Here is a 22387-nt window from a genome sequence, read left to right as displayed (position 1 = left end):
TATATTTGTAAGCGGAAGACTTTATAACTTTTAAGGATCAAAATGTAAAGTTTACATATTCAAAAGACGGGATTATAAAATACCCGTTTAAGTTATAACAAAAGCATTAGATATTATTTACAAACCACCATTTTAATAATTTAAGTTTATACAAAAAAATCCAAGCCATCGGATATTCATAGCACTTCGTCACTCCAAGCGCTATCTTTGTTCACCTGCAAAATGTAAGAAAATACGTCAGCAACGAATGCTGGTGAACACGCTGACACTAAAATAATTTCCTTTGCTTTATTACCCCTCGAGGCTACGCCTGCCTCGGCCCATCATAGCTTAGGAATAACAAAGTTAAAACAACACGTTTATAAACTTGAGTCTCTACACTAGGTCACCTCAGCAAACACCGCAGCGTTCGACTTAGTTAAGTACCCGTAAGTATACACATGGTCGTGCTTCCTATAGGAAAGCGTCCTACGACCAGGCGTGGTGCGATGTGCCCACCGCGTACTACCACATATGTAAGGATCCAGACAAACGTATACCACAGCCTGAGGGCTAGGCTTATACTCTTATTTATAACGGTTTTAGGAACACATAGTTCCTTGTAAACAATTTTCATATAATACGTTTGACTCGTTTGAAAATAAGTTATAAAAGTTTGGGGGAGTATTCACCTTTTCGCTTTGGGATCGGCTTCAACACCGTCCGAGGGTCTTTCCCTTACTATCTCGCACCTATAGTACGGGTATAACCATTTGTTAGTCGGATATACAATCCGGCGTAAGACCTTTAGTCTTATTTTATAAACTTTACCTCGATAAACCTTTAGTTCATAAATCTCTTTTACTTGAAAACCTTTAGTTTAAAAGTAATTATAAACCTTTAGTTTATATATAAAAACCCGACGTTTCTTCTTCTCTAAGAAACGTATTCTTTTTCTTTTATTATTTAAGAATACTCATTATTACTTAAATAATAATTTCATAACAAAGAATATACATATATACTTACACACATATATACATATTTACAATTCATTCTTTTGTTCTTTTCTTTGTTATGTTTATTTCTCTTTTTATCGAGGTATCGAGTATAACCTCGACTTAAAGCTTAAGCCTTTAATATAATATTTTATTATATTCTTTTGTCGTTACGCCTAACCATTGTTGGCGTTTAGAAACCCTAGAAACTTGAGCAGCACTCCAACGCCGCTTCACTTTCTCGATCAACTTGGCACGTCAACGATGACACCAATCTTCGAAAATTAATGGCATGCCTTTCGAGAACAAACGCCTTCCTTGGTCGTATGCGGGTGGACGGTGGCACAAACTTCGAGGTAACGTTGTCACGGAAAACGAAAAATCGGGCACGGTTATCGAGGTGGATCGAGGGCACGAACTTCGAGGTGTAGAGAGATGTTAGAGAGAGATGTATGTGTGATTTAGTGTGTGAAAAGTGAAAGCCCGGACCTGCTATTTATAGACCTGATTTTGGATCCCATCGCGGTACGCGATGGGTTCCTTGGCTAGCCCGTCGCGTAGCTCGACGTAGGCTTGTTGAGTCACAGGGTAGACCTGCCACGTGGCAGGCGTCATGCCGCGTGGCGACACGTGGCAGGCGTTATGCCGCGTGGTGACACGTGGCGGATGTGTTGCCACGTGGTGACACGTGGCGGCAGACGGTGCCACCGAGTGCCACGTGGCACACGTGTCAGGCCACGTCATCGCGATACGCGATGACGTAGGCTCCACACACATAGCGTATCGCTATTGACTCCTTCCAGAACTTTTGACCAAGCCCCATCGCGATACGCGATGGGCTTGTCTTTTGTCTCGTCGTGTATCGCGAGAGGACAAGAAATCAGAATTTTCATTTTTAACCTTGGAGTTTGGAATTTGGCAGAATTGATCCATAGACTTTGAAAACTTGACATTTTTGGCCCAAAATTTCCGTGATGTTACAGTATTGTAGCTACTTTAAACTTGTATTTATGTGATTTACAATGACGATTATGATTTTTGAAATTTTTGACATATGTTAACTTGAATCAATTCAAATTTATTTGAATTCGATTCGAATTCGAGTTTCAAATACAAATAGAATCGAATTTCGAATATGGGATGTAATACAAATACGAATACGAATCAAATAATCCAACTTTTAAACGAATACGAATCGAATACGAATACCAGCAAAAATAATAAATTATTCGAATTATTCGATTTGATTAACTTAAAAATTCGTTATTCGATTCAATGAACACCCCTATTCGTGGATACCTAAATTTTCTAACTGGTGTTAATTTAACGGATATTGGCAGTAAGGGATTTGAGCTAGACATTGTGTAAAGATTATCAATTTGAACCCCGATCCCACCTGGGTTTTCGTCTAACCGTGTGTTACGCCAGAGAGTTCTGCTCTTATGGTGACATAATGACTATCAAGTGACATCCGACGGTATGGTTTCCTAGGGAACGCTCAAGCCAAACTCTGAAAGACAACGTGAGCCCAATTAAGACAACTAGTCTGACAAAAGTTATACAATGAGACTCTCCAAATTTATAGAGCTTGGTGGTCTAACATACAAGAAAGTCACCGATACAATTTTGCATAATAATATACCTTTGTGTTTGAGCCGTACATGATTTAGTTTTTTTTTTTTTTTTTTTTTTTTTTTTGTATTTAAGGTTAAATGCCTCAACATTCAAGAAAGAGTACGCATATTTTGTCTCGTGGTTAAACTTTAAGGGTGTGTTCGTTTCAAAAAATTCGTGGGAATTCAAAGGAATTTGAATTAAAATCCCATGACATGGCGTGTTCGTTTCGTTGGAATTGGAATCTTAATTTCATTTTGATGTGTTCGGTTCTAAGAATTGGAATTGGAATTGAAATTCAATTTCTTCAAGTTCCTTTAAATACAAGGATTTCAAATCCTTCCAAAATGTAGAGGAATTCAAAGAAATTTATTGGAATCTTATCTCGAGTTTTTTTAACGAGGACAACGAATAAAACATTTTAGTTTTATTACTTTTTTTGTTTTCAATTTATATTTTGAGTTATGAATTTTTTATTATTATTTTTGAATATTTTTTGAGGGGTTTTTGATCATAACACAAAATATAAATTAAAAAAATCTAAAAAAACTAAAATGTTTTTGCCGTTATCATTGTTAAAAAAAATAAAAAAAATAAAAAAAAACAAAAAAAATATTTGATTCTTATCAATTTGTCAAACGAACACATTAAGAATGTATTTAGATTTCAATTCCCCCTAATTCCAATTCCTATTGAAATGTTCATATTCCATATCCCATTCCTTCATATTCCAATCATATGCAAATTCCAATTTCATTACATTCCGTGAAACGAACGCACCCTAAGGGTATGTTGGGTTGAAAGTAATGAGATGAAAATGGAATGGAATGGGAGAAGAAATTGAATGAAATGGATCATTATCATTCATTTGTCTTGTTTGGTTAACATATGAAAATGAAATGAATAATTACTTTATGTTGTTTGGTATCTAAAAAATTGTAAGAATAAACTAGAAATAATAAAAACATTCCTATCTCAATATATATATATATATATATATATATATATATATATATATATATATATATATATATATTAAAAAAACTGAAATGGCGACCGTGGTGGTGGTAGCTCCGATGATGAAAATGGTGATGGCGGCGGTCAAGCGGAAGGGGCGGTGGTTGTGGTGGTGGTAGCATTGGTAGTGATAGCGATCATAGGGCGTTGGCAACGATGGTGGCGGTTAGACAACGACAGTGGTGGTGGCGATTATGGTCACGTGGCAGTGATGCGATGGTAGCGCTGGTGGTAAGGTGGTGATGGCGAAGGTGGTGACGATGGCAACATTGGCGGTCAAGTGGTGGTGGTGTTGAGAAAGTATGATGAGTGGAATGGAGTGAAGAAAAATAGAAAGGGGGGGGGGGGTGAGAAGGAATGTTTTGATGGAATGAGATTCCATATGTAATGGATGATTCCACTCCATTGAGCAACCAATCACCACTTTTTTTCATTCCTACGTAATGAGTCATTCCATCCCCCAGTCATTCATGCATATACCAAATGCTACCTAAGTCTCTAACGTAAGACTAATTATCATATTATCTAAAGAGAGCAAAAGTAACATAGCGAGAATGTCAATGTAGTAGACATTAAGATCACAATCTTCCTTCCAGGGGAGTTAAAGAGGATGGGGGTCGACGAATTAATGTGATTCATTGTTTAATGTATGCAATATATGAAGGGACATTCGTTGGTTTTCGCGATTTGTAGGATGCATATAGTCAACTAGATTGCGCCTACCCTTGTGATGTACAAACAAGCTACCACCATTGTTCAATCAATATGCAACGACCATTAGTCGGCTAAGAATGTTTTCATACATCAATGTTTACATGTAACACCACTAGCCTTTGTAGGATTCAATCATCGAGATTGTATCCAGACTTTCATGTTTTGTCTGTCTATATCGAGTTTTTTTTCCATGGAATAAGAAAGGAAATGATAAGATTTTAGTTTGAATCTTCATTCTTGAGTTTTTTTTTTATAAAAGAAATGATAGAAAAACTTGGGTGTTTTAAGTCCCAAAGTTTTCTTGCCAATTTGGCATGATTTGGAAAGAAAGGAAAGGATAAATATTTAAAATTACCACTTTACTCTTCTATCTACATCTAATAATTGTTTTAAAAAGACTATATTTGTAAAACTACACATTTTTTTCTTTTCCTTTCCTTTTATTTAAACTAAAGAATGTAATTAACCATTTCTTTTCATCCACTTTCTTTCATTTTTCATTAAACTTGAGAATGCATTATATGCATGTACTTTCTTTTCTTCTCTCATCCTATCCAATCTTATACTTTCCTTTCTTTTAATTAAAAACTCGAGAACGCAGTGTTAGTGAGAGCATATGCTTGACACAAATAGTCATATGTATTTATAAAATATGTGATGAATAGTTTATAAAGGTTGTTTTTCCTTCTTAAAACTATAAACTATATTATATATAATATATTAGTTGGAGTTTATTGTTGTATTATATTTGTGAACTCACATAGTGTATGCGCAAACATCATACTCAAATCGTGCCTCTTGCAAGCAAGGTTTTGCTTTGACGAGATATCCTTTTCACGTGATGCACTAGTCACTCGTTTCAATGTTGTTTAGACAACTTGGGCGAGCCGCCTCATCGAGTAATCGCTTGTGTTGTCTGATAGAGGCATAGAGCGCAACCGTTAGTCACCCTAAGCGCTAGTGTTGTTAGCTAATTAAGTTTGACCAGTTACGTTTAAGTACATTAACCCCTTTAATATAGTCAAATATTGTGTCTACAATAATCGCTTTAATGAAAGTGAAATCTACACTTAATTGCATTTTTTTCTATGACAATAAAATGAACATTTTGGAACATTTATAGACAAATAATAAAGAGAAGATCGATGAAAATCGTGATGAGAAATCACTTTTTTTTACTTCGGTATATTTCATGAGAGATTAGCTCTCTCTATTCAGTTTTCATACTTGTTAAAGTTCCATAAAATATTCAATGTGAAAAACTCCGTTGTTATTCTTGGACTTATTAGACCATCCCCGTAAACACAACTAATGCTTCGGTTGTTATATCACATGAGACATACATAAGTAGCGTAAATCTACTTTAAGGAAAACACGTTTCACATGTTACTTTTAAGTTTCAATAATACATGACTATTGTTTTGTGTTCACTTTCTGCATAGATACTCTTTGATCTATGTAAGTTTGATACCTAAGGTGGATCCAATACTTATTTGTATTTTATACATTTTATTGTAATATATTTCGCGTAAGTGGTAAAAGTGAGATTTTCCCCAACAATTTTTTAAATTGTTTCGAATCAAACCTAACCTAACAAGTGTTGATGCCTTGACGGTATCTTATTTGTTATGGCAACCGAAATTTGTCGGAATGCATCCTTCTCTTATATTAATTTCCACTTTCTGAAGTACTTTGATAGCTATACAAACGTTTGGTTTAAAATAAATATTCGCTTATATCCTTTAAAGTGGTTATTTGTAATTGTTTGGAATTACAATTTCACATGAATATGTCTTTATAATAAATACCAAAAACATGAAAAGGTTTTTAAAGTGGTGAGAGTATCTTCTTTCCAGATATGCACAATCATATCATTAATGAAAGAACATGACTGCAACTTACTACAAGGACATGGTTGCCTCTTATCATTATTTCAAATAGTGGTGGATCTAGAAAATTTAGTCAGTGGATGCAAAAAAAGTTCAACCTAGAACTCGTCAATTTAAACTAAAACAAGTCAAACCAAAATGGGTCGGGTCAAATCGAAACGGGTCGACTAAAAAATTACATTAAACAAACTACCTATAGAAATGTAAACAAAATTTCATTAAAGATAAACAAAATACATATTACAATTGACCCTACGTGATTTTATTTTATGAAAAACGATCAATTACAGCTTCATTCGTAATACTTAAAAGTGCTTCTTTTTCAACACAACAAATTACACTATACTCTAACCAATTACCGTATTTATCATACCAACCCGTGCTGAAATGTCATTCTGTAGTCCCTATCTTTCTATATGGAAAGGCATGACCATGTCCACCTGGTTGACAAGGTCCATTAAGCCAATACTTTATCTGTATCTTGTCTCTTTGATTAGGGTGACAATTTAAAATTCTTTTTCTATCGACATGATCCCAAGGAAGATTATCTAGATCAACTAAACTGGGTCCGGCAGATGGTGTTTGTCGTTTCAATAACAAAAACCTTTTCATAGTTGTCATAGCTAAAAGCTCTTACTGTACAAATAAAATGGATTACAAAGTTAAATAGTGTAGAACACTAAAAAAATAACAATAATAAACGGTACACTCATAAAATGAATAAATTAGAAAGCTAGAAACCAAATAATCATTCACCATAAGACAACAAAGATCACCGTAATTTGTTCGTCTTTTGAATTTCAAGAAAAGGGCATTATTTTTTTTAAACAAAAGATCGAAATCGGTTACCGCCTTGTAGTTGTAGAATTCAGATACGAAAGAAATAAATTAACAAGTGATGAACCATGAATCATGAATGTTTGTTTTATATTAGAATAAAATCAAAAATTTGGAATCACAATTTATAAAATAAATCTAACATGAGATGCCACATGTGAAGCCGTCATCAACCTAATTTGTTCGTCTCCCACTAATTTCAAATTTTCAATTAAAGTGGTTGTAATTAAACTTATATGAGCTTAATTCTTATTATTCATAACAAAATTACATTTGGTCTTAAAATTTAAAAAGTTAAGTTTGGGGCACTGAAAAAATCATGAATGGGTCACTAATTTTTTTTGATGGGTCACTAAAATTTTTTTAGATGGGTCACTTGGGTCTTTGGACCTAATATATTACAAATATATAAAGAAAACTATAGATTTTAGTGAGTGCAAACGCTCCCCCTGGCCAAACACTGGATCCGCTCCTGATTTCAAATAAGTCCACAATGAACTTATAAATGTGTATTGAACTGGTTTCCTTGATGTTTTCAATGTAACTTAGCTTGAAAATTGATGCGAAGACTAACCGCTTGCATAGATAGTCATGACCACCCTACGAATTTATGCTTGTCATTAGAAAAGAAAACGTTGTGAACACGCTCAAAGATATTCCTATCAATAGTTATATATCTAGGTGGATGGATGCTCGAACGCCGGGAAGGAAGGACGCTTTCAAAGGCGAAAGGCCATGTGGAGATATAGTACTTGAGATGTTACGTGATATATAACTTATTTTTTTCCCTTTTTAATTTTATTTAACATAATTTTTAAGTTTTTCTCCAATAATAAGTAACGTATCTAATGTTATTAAAAAAAACAAACTGATTAAACAGTTTGTTTTATTTCTTGTCTAGATTTCAATATATAACTTATTGAAAATGGTTTTATACATTATATACAAAAAATATGTTATTTCTAAAACAACTTGGTTGATTAATTTTAAAACAAAGTAACAAACCATCTTTATATAAAGTTCTATAAATACCACATTACCTTTTAATGGTGCAAGAGAAAGTTTGATGATGAATTATTCAAGTTCAAAACACACAGCTGGAATGCTGGAGTTATACCAAGAATAGTGACTCCCATGTTAGATGAGAAGACCACATTTTGCCCTTGTGAATGATAAATCTAATATTCTAATTATTGTATTTGTTAATATATAAAGAGTAACTTATGGCATAACAAGATTTCTAAAGCAATTGAACTTATATAGTAAACATTCCAGGATAACATAATGTCTACCTTTAGTATACAATAAATGTAATAATTCATAAAAACTCACTTTGTCATTAATATATTTAGCCCCATAACCAGCAGTCCAGCTCAGCAGGCTATTTTCAAGTACTTTCCTAGTTTCCTGTTACATGCATTTAACACCAATCTTGATGACTATGGCATTCAATGGAAAAGAAAGCCAGACCCAATCCAATCTTAATTACTTTCACTTCACAATAAGACTACATTTGTTCATATAGTAATAATAACGTATGTGTTCATAATCCATTGAAACCGCGTTGACGATAGGCCTCTTTAGCCGGTTTTAACAGTTTTAAGGATCAGTGTCCGATTTGAAATATACAAGGATCAAGGACCAACACATAAAACAAAAAAATGGTCTCAGTCTCAACACAAGAAAATAATATTCTACATGAATAATCTATGTTCCACATGTATTCAAAACCATTTTACACACTCTTCAACATTTTTTTCAGGCCACTTTTAAATCCATATTCTATATTAAAACTAACACCCTTTTTGGATCTATCCCCACATACTCAATGCTCGATGTTCAAAGAGAGAGAGAGAGAGATCTGAAATGATTCAAAACTGATATACATGAACACCAAATGCCAAGTTTGACTTGTACATCCAGCAGGTCAGATTGTACTCCAATACTCTCACCTTCTTTACTTCTTAGTTCTTATCACCTGATATACATTACATGTATATGATGCCAAGAAGCTGTTGATTTCTTTTCTTTCAGATCAATAAACAGTCAAAAGGGACCACAATGATGCATTGTTCACATGTAAACTTTTAAACATCTTTCTTCATACAATTATACTCATCATGTCAACTGAATGTTACATTGTTATGTAAACATGAATGAAGAACAACTATCTAAACTGATCTCAACCGTTGATTCCATGGTAAACCTCACCATCAAGATTCCAAATTCAAGAAACAACTCTCCAACTCCCATTTCACCATCATCTTCAGTATATTATTCATCCCACCAGTCTCCTGACACATCTCCAAGTTTTGATTTTTCATTCTTGGCTGCAAAAGATTCTGTCTTGAACACTTGTCCCAAGTTAAGAACATGTGATGTTTACATAGGGTTTCATGGTCAAAATCAAAACTTGATTAGGTTCTGCAAATGGGTCAAGTCAGAACTTGAGATTCAAGGTGTTTCTTGCTTTCTTGCAGACAGATCAAACTATGCAGATTCACAAAGCCATGAGGTTGCTGACAGAGTCATATGTTCTGTCACATTTGGAGTTGTGGTGGTCACAAAGTACAGTCTTTTTAATTATTTAACTAATGAGGAAATTAGGTTTTTTGGTCAAAAGAAGAATCTGATCCCAGTGTTGTTTGACACTAGTTTGAGTGAAGTTACTGATATTCTTGATAAGATTGCAGATGGTAAAGATTGCAAAGAAGCTATGGAGTTGTTGATTAAATCTCATGAGTTTAAACTGGAAGCAAATGAGGGAAATTGGAGAAGTTGTGCGATGAAAGCTGTTGGGATCTTGAGGGGTAAATTTGGGAGAAAGAGTGTTGTGGATAAAGAAATCGAAAATCTTGATGAAATCCCATTTTGTAAAAATAGATTTTTTGTTGGAAGGGAGAAAGAAATTGCGGAAATGGAAGCGCTTTTTTTCGGATCCGGGGATCTTGAAGAACATAATGAGGAAGTGTTAAAAGGGTCTAAATACAAGAAACCGAATAGTGTTGTGTGCGTTAATGGCGAACCGGGGATGGGGAAGACGGAGTTGGCATTGGAGTTTGCTTACAGATATTTGCAGAGATACAAGATGGTTATTTGGGTAGGTGGTGAAGGTAAGTATTTAAGGCAGAATTTACTTAATTCATCTTTGAATCTTGGATTAGATTTGAGTGCAGATGGTGAGAAAGAAAGAGGTAGAATCAGGAGCTTTGATGAACAAGAAACCGAAGCGTTCAAGAGGATAAAACAAGCTTTGTTTCGCGATATGCCATATTTGTTAATCATAGATAATCTTGAAACAGAAAAGGATTGGTGGGAAGGGAAGGATTTACATGATTTGATACCAAGAAACACCGGGTCGACTCATGTCATTATAACAACTAGGCTTCATAAAGTAATGAGCTTTAAAACAATGCGGCTTCAACCGTTACCATCATCTGATGCGATGATGTTAATCACCGGAAGACGAAAGAAAGCCTACCCGGATCAAGAAGTTGAAGTTCTAAAGAAATTTGATGAGGAATTAGGTAGATCGAGTTTCGGGTTATGGGTGATCGGTTCTTTGCTATGTGAAATTACCATACTGCCCTCGGATCTATTTCAAGCCATTGACCAAATCCTCATAGACGAAACTACATCTTGGTTTGATGAACCGTTTTGGGTAAACAGTCGTTTTATCCTCAAAGTTTTGATCTTTTGTGTTAATCTTTTAAACGAAACCAAAAACCACCTCGCGTTGAGGATGCTTTTAACGGGTGTGTGGTTTGCTCAGTCGCCTGTTTCATCAAACTTACTAGCTGCAGCAGCTAGCTTCACGAGCCCACCGACAAACAAGCTCAAGAAATGGGCCAAAAATGCAAACTTGACTCTCTTTTCTTGTTCTGGTCTCACAAACAGCCAATCATGCAAAACATACCAGCATTCGGCTCTTGTGCTGGTCAACCTAGGACTCGCAAAACGAACAAACACGAAACCCGGATGCTGCATCATGTTTCACCCCATAACCCAAGTTTTCGCCAAACAAAAAGGCGGGTTAGTCGCAGCACGAGCAGCCATCCAAGCCACAAGAAAGATAGGAAACATAACAATGAACTCGAACCATCTTTGGGCTTCTGCTTTTCTAGTATTTGGGTTCAAATCCACCCCGCCATTAGTCCAACTTAACCCTCTTCAAATGATCCAATTCATCAAAAAAACCGCGCTCCCGTTATCCATAACCGCATTCACAACATTTTCCAGATGCAATTCAGCATTAGAGCTGTTGAAAATCAGCACAAACGCGCTCGAAGAAGTTGAGAACTCATTTGTGTCTCAGGTTGAGGATCCGGGTCATGGATCTTTATACTGGAGAAAGAAGAAAAAGTCAAACTTGAACCTGAAATTGGATGAGTATGTATGGCAAGATGTAACACTGTTAAAGGCAACATTGTTGGAGACTAGAGCTAAACTGTTGTTGAGAGGTGGATACTTTGATCATGGTGAAGAGCTTTGTAGAACTTGTATTGGTATCAGGACAGTGATGCTTGGGCATAATCATGCTCAAACTTTGGCTGCTCAAGAAACTTTGTCTAAGTTAATTCGATTACGGTGTAAAGTATAAATCTTGATAATCTTTTGTACATTGTTCATTAGATCAGTTTTTCCATAAACTATAAAGATTAAGTTTTCTTTCATCATCTTCACTATTACAAAATCGTGAAGGTGTATGCTATATATATAACCCGATTTTAAAAGCAAACTGGTTTTAACATATGCTTATAGTGAGAAACCGGATTCTATTAATCACAACTAGTTTCTACTGCAGTACTGCATTATCTCACAACAACTAGTTCAGTACCCGTCCCAGTCTGGGTAGCGCATCAAAATAAAATACAACGTTTCTCCAGTCATTTGTATTATTTCAATCATAAACTTACTGTTCTTTTTGATGATTTATACTGTTTGTTCTACCGTGCATTAAACCCATCAAAAGATCAAAAAATTTAATCTGTTAGCAATTCTTTCTTTTGTTATAACTATTTTTAAGATGCAGTAACTTATGGCATTTGAGACATGACTATTTTTTTTGGTCCTTGTGCCACCTATGGGAATAAATGATGTGGTTGATTGTGGTACACAAATATTTCATCTTTTATCTTATTAAAATCTTTTAGGTATTTAAATATTAGTTACTTGCAAGTAGAACTCTCACATATAATACAATACTATATGTTTCTGATTACTATATTCCAGGAAATAAATTGCTTGACACAGTGCAATATTAACCATGTGGCTGAAGCAGTTGAAAATCCAGAAATTACAAAGTGGGCAGGTTTTGGCTACCGGGTCAAATAATAACAAGACCGTGAAGTTGTTTGATCACTTGCAAATTAATCTAGTAATGTCCAAGTTGGTCCATCCGAGTCGTTTATGAGAAGCCGAGACCATCCTCAAATGTTGGTCCACTGATCAACAGATGCGTTTATTAAGACGGAGCTTTCAAGTTATCAGGTATGTTAGTTACGTTATTTTCTTAAACATGTAATTTATAAACCGTGTATATGTTTAGGTTTGGCTTTTGAAAGACAGGAAAACCGGAGATTTACTCTCAAAGAAAACAGCCTATCTCCATCCCAAAAACAATAAATATCACCGGCTAAAGTTACCAAGGGATTAGCGAGTACTTTCATCTCCGTTTCACACATTCATTCTACGCACAAATCGACTTCTTTATAGACTCTAGTTCTGCCTAGCGGCTAGCTCAGCTTGCTGATTAGCCAATGATGGCTGGACTACAAGTATCTATAAAAGGGAGTATTGCTTATGGCTTTAATTGTATAGGGGAAGTAACATTGTCATGGACCAATCAAGTGTACGTCTCCACAAAACAAACCATATGTCATTGGTCGAGTGGATGCGTGGTTTACTTGTTGGGTAGTAGACCCCGTTTTTAGTTATTATTTTACCTTCCGTTCTAATTTTTGCGAGTTAAAGAGATGTCATTCATCAACAAGAGAAGATTTGTTTGTAAGTGGATCACTATCATTGTTAGTGAGAAGACTGAGTAGTGACCAGTATATGTGAGACGCGAAAAGGTCATCACAGCTTTCTTAGTGAATGATTGTTAAAGTAATCGTTTTCTTGATAATCAATGAGTGGTGAGTTAATTAACATGATAAATAATTGGATTAGTTGTTAACTTTCCTTCACATTAAAGTAAATCATTATTTTTGTTTACATAGATTCACTGAGAAATATATGTTCTTATAATAAACAAAAGTTTTACAAAAGTGAAAGTTAAATTTTGCATTACCTATTCACTCTTTTTATGCTTTAACACACAAATTCCTTTGCATCTGCCTCCTCCAACAACCTTTTCTCTCTTATTTCTCACCTTACTCATTTGTCTCACACAAATACGTATAATATTCATATATATATATATATGCACTAGATCTACAATGAACCTTGCAGACTTGATTGTCAAAGAGTGGCCGGTTCCTGAGACTCTGACATCGGGACCCCTTCTAACGATTTGGTGTATCGCTCGAAATCCGATTTGGGAGGACGAAGAACAACGTACTCCGCCAGATCATGGACACCACAAACTAGAAGAATGATCTCTTTTTAGATAATGTGAAGACTCAAGTCCTTGTGAATCATTATACAACACAAACCATTTTCTTAGTACGTGGTTTCAATGTTTCATCCCATAACGTACTCTTTGTTATAACACTAGGTCTACAACCCATCGTTATATCCCCCCTTTTTGAATTTGGGGATTATGTGGTACACAAACACTATAGATAAGGATATACCGGTATGCTATTATATGAATTTCCGTAATCTTTACTGATATCTTATACAAAACAAGATGGTAAATATTTATGCATAATGTTCATCAGGCGGATGAGGATCACATTAATAGAATATTTGAGATTTATGTTAGATAATTCATTATTGTTTTAATTCTTAACGTTTTTCAAAATAGTGGCCTTTTATTTAGTTCTATGTACAATTTAAGCGTATATTAAACTACTAGTTTTTATCCCCCGTATTACGGGGGGTTGTTTTATATTGTTTGTTCTAATATTTATTTATTTTTTGAATTTATATTTTTTTATTTTATTAAAGTTAATTATAAACTTATGGTTTAATGATAAATTGTTTCACAAATAAATGAGATGTTATAACCCGGTTTAAAAGCTATATGATTTTGATGAGACCCACGACCCGTTTATTTTTTTTTACTATAAAATTAGTTTTTTAATTATAAATAATATTTATGAAAGTTAATAATATACTTATGGTTTGATGAGACCTAAGGCCCGTTTATTTTTTTACTATAAAATTGGTTTTTTAATTTAAATAATATATATATATATATATATATATATATATATATATAAAAGATAAGTATCATTACAGAACTGTTAAATTATTTAAGAACTCGAAAGAACCCTAAAAAACTAATGTTTTTTATAAAAATTTTTGTATGTTGATTTTATTTGAGTTTAGTTTTATTATTTTGTTATATCTAAATTTAAGATTACAATTTTAAAAATTAGTTTTTATACATATCTTTGTTTTGTTTTACACCTATGTAAATTTGTTAGTACATAAATTTTACACATATGTAAACTTGTGATTAATATATGTAATCAAATTTTTTTATATAAAATATGATAAAACTACTCTTAGACAATGTTAATATATAAATAAAATTAAAAAAAAGTTTGGTTATGTAGGGTTCCTAAGAGTTATTAACTTTTTTAGAGTTCTTAAATGATATCAACCATATATATATATATATATATATATATATATATATATATATCTTTGTTAAATTAAATAAGATATTAAATTTTAGTATATCCTATTTTATAGGATTTTTACATCAATAATTTGGTGAGAATAATTTTTAATTTAATGAGATGTTATAACCCGTTTAAGGAATATCTGGGTTTGGTAATACCCATACCCATGAATTCGGGTCAATATATATATATATATATATATATATATATATATATATCTTTGTTAAATTAAATAAGATATTAAATTTTAGTATATCCTATTTTATAGGATTTTTACATCAATAATTTGGTGAGAATAATTTTTAATTTAATGAGATGTTATAACCCGTTTAAGGAATATCTGGGTTTGGTAATACCCATACCCATGAATTCGGGTCAAATGCATGAGAAGCCTCCATTTAAAAATCAAGCAAATATGGTGACTCCAAAAAAAGGGGGAGCGACCACATCGCGACACTCATTTATATATATTATAGACTAGTTTTTATCCCTCGTATTACGGGGGTTGTTTTATATTGTTTGTTCTAATATTTATTTATTTTGTTAATTTATATATTTTTTTATTGTATAAAGTTAATAATATACTTTTGGTTTGATGATAAATTGTTTCACAAATAAATGAGATGTTATAACTCGGTTTAAAAGCTATATGGTTTTGATAAAACCCAAGACCCGTTTATTTTTTTTACTATGAAATTGGTTTTTTAATTATAAATAATATTTATGAAAGTTAATAATATAGTTATGGTTTAATGAGAACCAAGACCCGTTTATCTTTTTTACTATCAAAATGGTTTTTTAATTTAAATAATATATATATATATATTTTAAAATAAATAAGATATTATTTTTTATCATATCCTAATTTATAGGATTTTTATATAAATAATTTGGTGAGGATAATTTTTAATTTAATGAGATGTTATAACCCGTTTAAGGAATATCTGGGTTTGGTAAGACCCATACCCATGAATTCGGGTCAAATACATGAGAAGCCTCCATTTAAAAATCAAGCAAATCTGGTGACTCCAAAAAAGGGAGAGCGACCACATCGCGACACCTATGATTTTTATGTCTTCGTTTATATATATTATAGATATAGATATTATCTTAACTTTCCTTACAAATACAAAATATTTTATAAAGTAAAGTTTAAAATCTTTTCTCATTTCCCACGTAAGGTTCAAGTTTTGAAGTGTGGAACACAATACATATTTATTAGTTTTCGTGATAATTATAAGAACTCTTTATCAGAAAACTTATAACACCCATTAATACTTTGCTAATCAACGAAAATATTATGCCAAACAAGTGGCCATCAAGAGGTTATTGTAGAAAACTAGTGAACACACTCTATTTAGAAATGTATAATATTTGTCTTATGTATTTATTTTCTGTTTCTAGACAAAAAGAACTGCATAAATGATCAACAAATCTGAATATTAGCTAGTTTTACAAAACTTCCTTTTGATATAAGTATTAAAGTATATGTGAATAATTATTATATATCAATTTCTTTTCTCATTATAAAAAGGTGGTGGGAGACTCGGGACGCTGGAGAATATCATAAAGGAAGAAACCACCAAAAAGTATTCAATCCACTCGAATTTCCGTCTACCAAATACAAGGACCCTCTTATCATTTTTTATATTATAAATCAATAATATTCTTTTTATGGTACACAAATCAATGGTAGCCAGTAGTACTCACTCAGTCATACAAAGGCCGTTCTATCATATTATGTTGATGATACAATATCACAAGTTTAAACTCTTTCTCACAAATAAAATTTTAAAAATATATTTCAAATAATTCATCCCAGTCTTGTCTGATTTTAGCAAAATTACTTCTATATATGGTACAAAATTAAATGCCAACGTATCCATATTTAGAAAGTTGGTGACTTTCAAAACTCAACGTCATTTAATATATAGACCAACTAAAGTCTAAAAGTCAATAATGGTTAATTGGAGTTCACGTAACCACCAAATTCATCTTAGCCATTGATTATAATTTATAATCAATGGTTCAAAAATTTTCTCAAATACATAAAAAGACACTAAGAATTAATTAATTTCAAAGATAACTACTACGTACTATTCCTTACTTCATATCATATAAGTTTTACAATTAGTAAGGCTGGTCTTGCATGGAATTAAAACATGAAAACTAGTCAAAGTCTTGTAGTCAATTCACATGCATGCACTATCTTTTGAACTAACAAACAAACAAGAAATAAATAAAAAGAAACAAAACCATATAAAGATGTAAAACTCATCTGTAAACTTCAAACTAGATCCACCTTGATCAATTCTCTCTTTGTTTATGACTTGTTTGTCAAGAAAAGTTACGAGGATAGTATGCGGTAGAAACCCACCCGCCGCGATGATTTCCATCATTCACAGCCTCCTGCAAATGTGATGAAGTTTGCATGCTACCATTCCCATATTGATTAGCAAAACCAAATGTATGGTTTCTTATCATGGGTGGTTCCTTAAATATATGATGACGATGATCATTGCGTTCGTTGTCTGATGAATCATCAATGACGATTATCTCCTTGGTGGCACTGGCAGTAGCAGTATTATTCATGTTTGCAGATCTTAAAATATCAGACTGACTTCTCGAGTTATTCAGTGGGTAGAGATTAAAACACTGACTCATGGAGCTGCCATTTTGATTCTGAGGATAATCGTAAAAGAATGAACCATGGTTTTCATTTGGAAATTTCTGAATAGGTTAATATTGATCCATGGGACTCGAGAACGAAGGTTTGACTTGTTGGTCATCTGTGTTGACCACAGTCAAGTTTTTCCCCATCAGCCTAAGTGTAGTAGGACTTACAGCAGGCGATTTGATCATCCCGGGTGGTGGTAGTGTTAGGTTGTTGGCCAGAGGGAATGACTCGGGTCTTCTTAACCCGTTCGACTCAGTAACTCGCTCCTTTGAAATATTAGGTTCATGGGGATATGAAGTAACATTGTTAAAGAAAGCCCCTTCCTTTCTAGAGCAGCAGCAAGGAGTCACACTCTTTTCTTTAAAGATTGCATCAACTGATCTTGAATCACTTGTATTATTATTAATAATAATATTATTATTCGCGGAATTCTTATCAAATGCAGGACTTGAGACGGTTGAAATTGATGATCCTGAAATGAAGTCTTGGTTCATGATCTCATAACCATGGCGGTCTTCACTTGATTGAACCCGGCTCATTGTGGTCAATGACGAATTGTCTTGCGGGCCTTCTTCAGAACCCATATCTGCACCCGGGCTAGGTGGCAGGAAGGACCCGGGTGGCCCGGGAATAGGTATTGGATCCACCTCATCATAGTAATCTCCTTGCTTTTCATTGTTATGATCCATAATAATGTCATCTAGAGTGCGCTGCTGCGAGTCAAACTTATTATCCAGTTGACTTATCATCTTTGAAAACTCATTATCAAATGAGTTCTTCAAGCCCGTAAAACTTGGCTCAATACCAACGCAATCTTCAGTTCTAGCAGATTCTGAAGTAATATCAAGTCCTCCGGATAAAGAATCATCATCATTTGAACTCTTGGAAGTGATGGATTTCTTCTTTTTGACTTCTCGAGCATTCGTCATCTCAAAAGACATTTCATTGCTTGTATCTTCTTCTGTCATTGATCTTGGTTTTAAAGAATCTTGAGATTTCTGTAGAGCAGAAAACTTACTTTTCAAATTAATTAGCTTCGGTTCTTGATCAAGTTTCCGGTTTGCTGGCACCGATAAACTCCTTTTCACATTTGAGAACCTGGTCCCCTTTGACCTTATAGAACTATCGGAACTATCATCCACACGTGTGTCTTCTTTTAGTCTCTTATGCACCGGGACCCGATTCTTTGCACCACCTGTTCTCTTAGACCAAGCCCATGGTGTCCTAGTGATGGCTAAATCATCCATCTGCTTATTAACTTGAGCTTTTATGGGATTTGCACTTTCTTTAATGGCAACATTTTCTTTTTGGACACTTTCCACCTGTTTATTAACAATCTAATTGTCATATTTCAACTAACTTTACATTGAATTAGATGTAAAAAAGATTATGACTTATAAGAGTAAAGAATCTTACTTTTTTGCTCAACTTTTTGCTGTTAGGACTAAGCTTGAGAATTTTCTTGAAATTTTTCTGCATGTAAGCTTTCTTTTTTTTCTTCTTCTTCTTGATCAACACTTTATTGAGTTTTGGCATTGACAAGATCCTAACTTTTTTGCCATTTTTGTCAATATAAACAGCACCTTCATGATCAGCAACCTCAGGAGTAAAAACCGGTTCTTGTGGCTGATCATTTTCCTTTTCTTCTGCTTGAAACTCAATCTCTTGATCAGGAAAACTCGAATTAGTGGCCCAGTTTGTACCGTTCCTTCTATCAAGCTCTTCAATTGTACAATGACGAGCCGTTTTATAGACATCCACCATTAACCTTGTTTTCCTAGGCTTAATCCTATATTGTTTAATGGTTTTCAACTTAAGATCTTCCGCCTGTTTCATACCGGATTCCTCGGATAGACAGCTGTCAATGTGCGCGTTTAACGTTGTGTTTGAAGACGACGAAAATGTCTTGCAAACCGGCCAAACTTTGGAAGCCACCGTCTCTTCAATCAGTTCAACACCCGAATTCAGTTTCGTAACCAACTTGGAGTACTTCTTAACTATGGGTTGACTATTTGACTTTGTTTGAGCTAAAGAATTATCTTTTCTTTTACTATCAAAATTGCTTATAGTTTCTTCATTTGGTGAATGATTTTCGACCGCGCATACGCTAACAGATGAATAATTCCTCACTGAATCAAGAGACTGGAAAGGTGGCAACAGATCTTTCACACCATAATTCAAGCAAAGCTGCAAACTTTTATCCGAAAACGGCCAATTACATGCTATATCCTTGCATCTTGACTTAAAAACATAATCTCTGCAAAGGGTTTTCAACAAAATAACTAAATATATTAACTATAATCCAACAATATATGACAAGATTAAACCAATTAAAAAATAATGAATGAACCCCTATATCATATGCAGGCTATAAGAAACAAAATCATGAAAACCAAAATAAAGTTTACCATGGTAGGACATAAAATCACACATCTATAAAAGTGGATGATCCAAAAATATATTGACCCTATAACTAGAGATGGGCAAGAAAGAAATTTAATTTATTAGAATAGATTGGGCAAAATTGTCAAACAAAAAATCCCATCTTGATTGGAATAAAATCAATATGTTTTCAAGAAATCTGGGCTACTGGTCAAAGAAAGCCTGAATCACACAAATCACCAATCAACAAAGATTTGATACAGTAAAAAAGATGTCTTGATACTATTAATAATAAAATATAATCAATCTGTTCTTCACCTTATTGAGAAATTGGGAAGTGGGCTGTTGTTGTTGGTGTCATCAAGATTCCTATCAGAAGGCTTTAGCAGCAGATCTATGTCAGAAACAGAAGCAAAAGCTTCATGAGAGAGCTGTTGTTGAAGATGATGAATTTGATTATCAGATGATGAAGGATCTGGTGGTGGATGTTAATCAATGGATATCATCTGCTACAGTTTATCTTCTGTCTTCTTGTGCTGTGTACAACAGTCACAAGAACTGATCTTTCTTTCTCTCTCTAAAACTTCAAACTAAGCATCCAAATTACCTGATAATTAAAAGCATCCTTAGTGAGAGATGATCATCAGATAACTCCAAGTTTTAGAAACAGTTTTTGTCATCATGTAGATAGAGGTAGCCTGCAAATTGCAAAACATGTAAAGATCATGAATAAGATTAGAGATAGGTGTGCTTTGACTACCAAAGGTACACTAGTAGTAGATTCTAGAAGATGTAGATAAGACCATATTTTATGTGATCTTGAAGAAACAAAAAAAAAACTGTTTTTAATTTATTTATTTATGCAAGACTGATTGAACAAGGAAAGAACCAGAACAAGAACCAGAATAGTTGAGAAAGATCCAGAATCCATAAGTGAAAGACTGAACTTTAAGATGAAAAAGAAGTTCAAAATCTGTCATTTTATGTGAGTGTTCATGTTTTTAACCAGACAAAATAAACTACCCAAATCTAAAAACTAAACCTTCATAACCAAAACCCATTAGCATTAACATCATCCTTAAACATAACAAACAAAATCTTGAACTCAGATCAAGATTTGGGGGTGGGTTGAAGGTTCAAGATTCAAGATGTGAACTTGTTTCAAGAATCCCATACAAAACAAACAAAGGCAATAACTTTAACCAAGATTTGTTTAAAGAATCAAGATGTGATTTCAATTTCAATTGGATGTGATGAGGATTGAGGAGATAATAAAAGATAATAAAGAATTAGATAGAAATTAAAGGCAGATATTTGGATATTTTGATGCACGGTAGAAGAAACAGTGTAAATCATCGAAAACAACAGTAAGTTTATGATTGAAACAGTACAAATCACTGGAGGAAAAAACCCCAAAAATCTTTATCAAGAGATCATAAAATCATGGACATAAAAGCAAGCTTCAAATTGAACCCAAATTCAAGAAACATAAAGATTCAATATTGACAATGAAAACTTGAATCTTTATAGAAAAGATTGACCCAAATTAGCAAAAGAAAACAAACCCATGAAGGATTAATGAACTGAAGAACATAATAATAATAATAATAATAATAATAATAATAATAATAATAATAGAAGTAGAAGAAGAGGTTAAGGTTAAACTGGAAGCAAGGCAAATATAGAAAAGATGATGATCACCAGCAGCAGAAGAGAAAGATGAAAAGAAAAGGAGGTATCGTGTTCAGCTCTCAACCAAAAAGCAAAACTTGTACCACTGATTCATCTCCATACGTGAATGCGTGTGTAGTGTGTGAGAGAGAGAGAAAGAGAAAGAGAATGTGTGTGTGTTGAGAGAGAGAGGTAGATCTTTTATGTCTACAAAGCTGTCTAATCTTATACCTGCCCTACAACGCATTATTTTCTTCATATTTTTCCACTTTATTGGTGATTTTGATCATGGGTATGTGAAATGGCGATTATGCCCTTTCCCTACATATTTACAAGTGATAAATAACTCTCCACCCTTTGCTACTTGCTACTTGATAGGCCTCTACGGCTTTACCTCTCAATGTTGACGTTCACATTCAATGATGTTAATTATTAGATGTATTCAATAAAATTCAACACCTTGATACAACTTTATAGGATGTGTAATGGTTAACTAAGCAAGAGTGTTGGGCGTTTTGGTATGGCTGACCCAATCCTGACCGAACCCGGTGATGTGGAATATAAAGAATTGAAGACCGGACACAAAGGTTTATTTCAGTCATTGGTTAAACATGATCTCTACTATTCGGGTATAGGTTGAAGTACCGAGACCGAAGATGCAACCCATAAGTAATAAATCTGATGATTTTCTTAATCGTTGCTACAATCACCAGCTAATTGAATTTCACATATTTAAAGTGTTTAATGCATAGCAATTCAATGAAATGCGTGACAAGAAAATCATTGTATTTGTGTGTAATTTTTTAATTGATG

At 33.6% G+C, this 22387-nt stretch overlaps 2 protein-coding genes and 1 long non-coding RNA gene across 4 annotated transcripts; 2 read left to right on the top strand and 1 right to left on the bottom strand.

The window, feature by feature from the left end:
• The first annotated feature begins 9201 nt into the window (after positions 1-9201).
• LOC143621515 (uncharacterized) lies at positions 9202-11742 on the top strand. Its single transcript, XM_077092922.1, has one exon. The coding sequence runs from the start codon at positions 9246-9248 to the stop codon at positions 11646-11648; it is 2403 nt and encodes an 800-aa protein (XP_076949037.1). The 5' UTR covers positions 9202-9245; the 3' UTR covers positions 11649-11742.
• Positions 11743-17088: 5346 nt separating this feature from the next.
• On the bottom strand, positions 17089-21354 carry LOC143621512 (uncharacterized). 2 transcript variants are annotated; one of them, XM_077092920.1, is made up of 3 exons: positions 20222-21354; positions 18938-19778; positions 17089-18858 (listed from the first exon to the last, which is right to left on the bottom strand). In XM_077092920.1, exons 2-3 carry the CDS (start codon positions 19355-19357, stop codon positions 17584-17586), a joined length of 1695 nt encoding a protein of 564 aa, XP_076949035.1. In that variant the 5' UTR covers positions 19358-19778; positions 20222-21354; the 3' UTR covers positions 17089-17583. The 2 variants fall into 2 exon arrangements, with proteins under 2 accessions (XP_076949035.1, XP_076949036.1); XM_077092921.1 differs by having other exon boundaries at positions 17089-18843.
• On the top strand, positions 20474-21726 carry LOC143621514 (uncharacterized). Its single transcript, XR_013151535.1, has 2 exons — positions 20474-20596; positions 21614-21726. It is a non-coding gene; the product is annotated as an uncharacterized LOC143621514 (long non-coding RNA).
• The last annotated feature ends 661 nt before the right edge of the window (positions 21727-22387 follow it).

The sequence above is a fragment of the Bidens hawaiensis genome, unplaced genomic scaffold (genome assembly GCF_021521415.1).
Source record: "Bidens hawaiensis isolate Kalapana, Puna unplaced genomic scaffold, B.hawaiensis_p1.1 tig00002866_1, whole genome shotgun sequence".
NCBI classification, from domain to species: domain Eukaryota; kingdom Viridiplantae; phylum Streptophyta; class Magnoliopsida; order Asterales; family Asteraceae; genus Bidens; species Bidens hawaiensis.
This window is presented reverse-complemented; position numbering and strand designations above follow the sequence as displayed.

Coding starts and splice junctions, on each gene's coding strand:
- LOC143621515 (XM_077092922.1), top strand. CDS start 9,246: ATGGTAAACCTCACCATCAAGATTCCAAATTCAAGAAACAACTCTCCA.
- LOC143621512 (XM_077092920.1), bottom strand. CDS start 19,357: ATGAAACAGGCGGAAGATCTTAAGTTGAAAACCATTAAACAATATAGG. Junction 18,859..18,937: donor GCAAAAAGTTGAGCAAAAAA/GTAAGATTCTTT, acceptor TATGACAATTAG/ATTGTTAATAAACAGGTGGA.